This window comes from Aquarana catesbeiana, linkage group LG03 (genome assembly GCF_042186555.1).
Source record: "Aquarana catesbeiana isolate 2022-GZ linkage group LG03, ASM4218655v1, whole genome shotgun sequence".
Taxonomy (NCBI): Eukaryota; Metazoa; Chordata; class Amphibia; order Anura; family Ranidae; genus Aquarana; species Aquarana catesbeiana.
The window spans coordinates 690,970,217-690,974,611 of NC_133326.1; the positions used below are offsets into that span (position 1 = coordinate 690,970,217).

At 41.3% G+C, this 4,395-nt stretch overlaps 1 protein-coding gene across 1 annotated transcript; it reads left to right on the top strand.

Annotated features, from left to right (window-relative positions):
- The first annotated feature begins 283 nt into the window (after positions 1–283).
- LOC141134174 (olfactory receptor 11A1-like) lies at positions 284–1,213 on the top strand. Its single transcript, XM_073623757.1, has one exon. The coding sequence runs from the start codon at positions 284–286 to the stop codon at positions 1,211–1,213; it is 930 nt and encodes a 309-aa protein (XP_073479858.1).
- Positions 1,214–4,395: the final 3,182 nt, after the last annotated feature.

The window sequence follows — 4,395 nt, forward strand, 5'->3', positions numbered from 1 at the left end:
ACTACAAACATTTCTGCCTCTTTTCCTCTCCATCACATGGAAGGCAGAGGAATCGGTCATTTACAGAAAAAGGTTAGACAAGACTTTCAATTCAGATCACATAAAGTGACAAAGAATGCTGTGTATCTGGTAAGATCAACAAGTATTTTTTGTACTTGTTAAAAAATGTTCTTGCACCCACCATCCTAATATTATAAGAGTTTGCTAATTTCTGAATAATATGTTGTAATATTTATATTTCTGCTTTTAATTTGCTTCTATTTTTCTTCTCTAAGGATAAAGGATGACAAATAACACAACAATAAAGGAATTTTTCCTTCTTGGTTTTGTTGGACATCATAATTTAAAAATTGCCCTCTTCCTTGTTTTCTTCATTTTTTATTTATCAATAGTGGGTGGAAACGTGTTTATTATTGTGCTGGTGTGTTTATACAGAAATCTCCAAACCCCCATGTATGTTTTTATGTCCAATTTGGCCTTGTCAGACATAATTTTTACATCAAGTGTGGTGCCCAACATGTTGGGGGTCATTGCACATGGAAAGCAATCAATTTCATTAAATGCATGCATTGCCCAGTTCTACTTCTATGGAGCGCTTGGTAGCATGGAGTGTTTCCTCCTGATGGTGATGTCCTATGATCGTTATCTGGCTGTCTGTAAACCATTGCATTACTCCCAAATTATGAACATTAAGCTCCAAAAATGTTTAATTACTACATCATGGCTTACAAGTTTAAGTGTGTCGGTTTTCCCTGCAGTTCTCATGCATCAACTGAACTTCTGTGGGCCAAACACCATAGACCACTTCTTCTGTGATCTTGCTCCAGTTTTAGAACTTTCCTGCTCAGACACCTCTAATTTACAGACAGAAGCCCTCATTGCCTCAATCCACGTAGTTCTTCTCCCGTTCCTGTTCATTATATCTTCTTATATCCGTATATTCATCACCATCCTTCAGATCCCTTCAGCTCAAGGCCGGCAGAAGACCTTCTCCACCTGCAGTGCCCACCTGCTTGTGGTATGCACTTACTTCCTGACCATAATCACAGTATACAGTGACCCCTCACAAACCTACTCCTCTAACGTCAACAAAGTTCGCTCAGTTCTGTACATAGTCCTTACGCCTTTGTTAAATCCATTGATATATGCCCTGAGGAACAAGGAAATCAAAGATACGTTTCAAAAAAAGCTGTTGAATGCATTACATAAATAACGTGTTTCTCTTTATTGCTTTTAGTTGGACAAGAAATATGTCATAATAAAGATATAGTGTGGACACTATACAGTGCTAAACCAAACAATTACCACGAGATAATCCAATTTCAAGTCATTTCCTCACCTAACTACCCAGGGGTCATTGGGTATCCTTGGTTACAGAGGCACAATCCCTCTTTTGACTGGCATTGTGCTGAGTTTCTTTTCTGGTTGCCACAATGCAGCAAAACATGTTTTCAGAAAGTGGTTAAGGTTCGGTACCACATCCTCGCCTGGTTCAGGTTGAGAACCATGAGGAGTATGAGATACAATCTATCATTGACTCCCATAGGTTCCGTGGGGGCATACAGTAACTGGTTCATTGGAAAGGGTACGGTCCGGAGGAACAGTCTTGGGTCTCATCCTCAGACCTACATGCTCCTGTCCTTCTTCGTGCTTTCCATAGATGATTTCCCCTCAAACCTGGTGCCCCTCTGAGGGGGAGGGGTCATTGAGAAGGGGGTACTGTCAGGGCTGGAATCTCAGCAGCCCCCCTCTCTGTGCTCAGGCTGCTCAGCTGTCAGTTAATTGTCAACACTCATCATTCCACAGTGGCTCACCTGGTGATCATTTTCTGCTCATCAGTCCCGCCTACAGCCAGCCCCTTCTGACTATTTAAACTGCCTTGTTAATTCCTTTTGTGCCTTTGCCTGATGAACATATCTGAAAATTCTCTGCTGTGTTCCTGTAAAAGTCTTTGCCTAGCTGACGTCTCTCCTGGCTCCTGATCCTGTTATTCTGACTATGCTGAATCTCTGGTTTCCTCATTACTGGCTTGTCTGACTATCCGCTTCGGCTTCCGATCTCTGGCTTATGTTTTGACTATGTTTACTGATTATTATTATTATACAGGATTTATCTGTACCATTTTTACCATTACATTTAAAGATGTGATTTTTACTTCATTTTCTCAGTCTGATTTATGGTCCCTGATAGGCTGGTTTGGTCTGTCATTTTGTATGTGGCCTAACCACTACTTTGTGCTGCAGGACCTGCCTAACTGCTATGTGCCTCCATGCGTAAGCCCTCTGCCTCTCATTTTAGAGCTATTCTTTTTTTTTTTTTCTGTGGGTGATTGTCTAGCAGAAAAAGCTGTTGTCTGGTGGTGGGATCTCACTGAGGAAGAAAAAGCTGTTGTCTGGTGGTGGGATCTCACGGAGGAAGAAAAAGCTGTTGTCTGGTGGTGGGATCTCACTGAGAAAAGACCATTGTGTCTGCTGAGGGTGGGATCTCACTGAGCAAAAAAAAAAAAAAAAACATTATGTATGCTGGGGGTGGGATTTCCCTGAGAAAGAAAAATCTTGTGTCTGGTGGTGGGATCTCACTGTTCTTTGTCGCCCCTCCTCTTCGCCCTCGCAATCGAACCGCTGGCAGTTGCCCTTAGGTCCTCCTCTGAGATAAGAGGGAAGGTGGAAGTAAAAGTCACATTATATGCGGACAATCTCCTGCTGTTCCTTGGTGATACCCAGGGCTCCCTTTGGAAAGCCATGGATATTTTTAAAAAGTTCGGCCATATTTCCGGACTTACTATAAATTAGGAAAAATCCACACTCCTGCCAGTAGATCCCCTTGAAAACTCCCTTCCCGAGGAGGTAGCTCAGATTAAAATAGTGAATACATTTAAATATCTAGGTATAAATATAGAGATCCCAAGCAATATATAGCAAACAATATTGTCCCGCTCTTGGCTAAATTCAAGCGTAAAATAAAGATATTGAAATGACTCACAATATCTGTGGCGGGTCGTTGCAATTTAATTAAAAAGTTATGGATGCCGCAGCTCTTGTACGTACTGCACAATTTCCCTGTATGTTTGCATAAAAAGTGGTTCCAAAAGATAGACACCGTGTTTAGAGAGTTGATATGGAAGGGTGGTCTGGCAAGAATTCTCTTCAGTATCTTACAACTACAGAAACAGGAAGTTGGAGTAGCACTTCCACATCCCTTTAGTTTTTTTTTTGGCGTCACAGCTCCAGCATATGGGAGGAGGGAGAAGCAGGGAGGAAGATGCTGCTACAGAACACCCCACATAGATCACTAGTGGAAGCTATGGAGGCAGGTTCCTTTCCCCCGGGACTCCCCACTCTGGGTTTAATGATGAGAGTACGGGACACTATGAAGGTAATATTGAAGTATAGAGGATTAACAGAGTATACTCCCTTATGGGAAAATAACAACTTGGGGAAAATACAGAAGATGGGGACAATTAAGGAATGGGAAAGATGTGAAATAAAATTTATCACCCAGATTTATCAAGATGACACCTTGAAAACCTTTCAAGCACTGAAAGAGCAATTTGTACTACCGAACAAATCCTTTTTTTTTTTTAGGTATTTACAGATCAGGCATGCATTGGTAGAACAGTTTAGAGGGAAGACCTTTGAGTGGAGTACGATCCTCCTGCTCCAAAAGATTATTAACGCAAAAACAGAAAAGGGCTTAATCTAAAAAATATACCCTCATATAAACAAGGGGAGAACGGGAGGGATAGAAACTCCCTCGTATAGGAGAAAGCGGGAAAATGATGTGGGAAATATAAACTTTGGAAACCTTGGTGGGAGGCAAGAGGTATTAATATATAAATAAAGAGATGGTGAAAAGTGCAGAGAAGAGAGAAGTGACCTAATGAAAACTAAGATAAATACAAGCGTGAATGAAAGGGATGCAGGCTCTGTTGAGAGGGAAAGAGGGAAGGTTGTGATAGAGAGGGATGGATGGTGGGGTAATAGAATGGAAAGTATGCTTGACCATGACCCCCAGTCAGGGAATACTTACTGCACCAGACTACATGTACGTAAGATCACAACCCTTACTTAGGAAACACGTTCTGCACCAGATTGTAAAATTTTTTGTCTTATATTTTCATAGGTGGGTGGGAGGAAAGGGTGGGGTGGGGGGGTTTGGCAAGCTGGGCTTTGAATGTTAAACTCTATAATGTATTTTAAAAAAGTTTCAATTAGGAAATAAAGTGAGAATAATTCTAGCACCAGACCTGCTCCGTAACACTAAACTGATGACCAATAGGGGGCTCTTGAAGCATTGCTTATAGAAAATATAAGTTACTGAAGTTTGTCGCCATTTCACAGGTGCACACAAATGTAAGGTTTGACATGTTGGGTATCTATTTACTCGGAGCAACCT

Coding starts and splice junctions, on each gene's coding strand:
- LOC141134174 (XM_073623757.1), top strand. CDS start 284: ATGACAAATAACACAACAATAAAGGAATTTTTCCTTCTTGGTTTTGTT.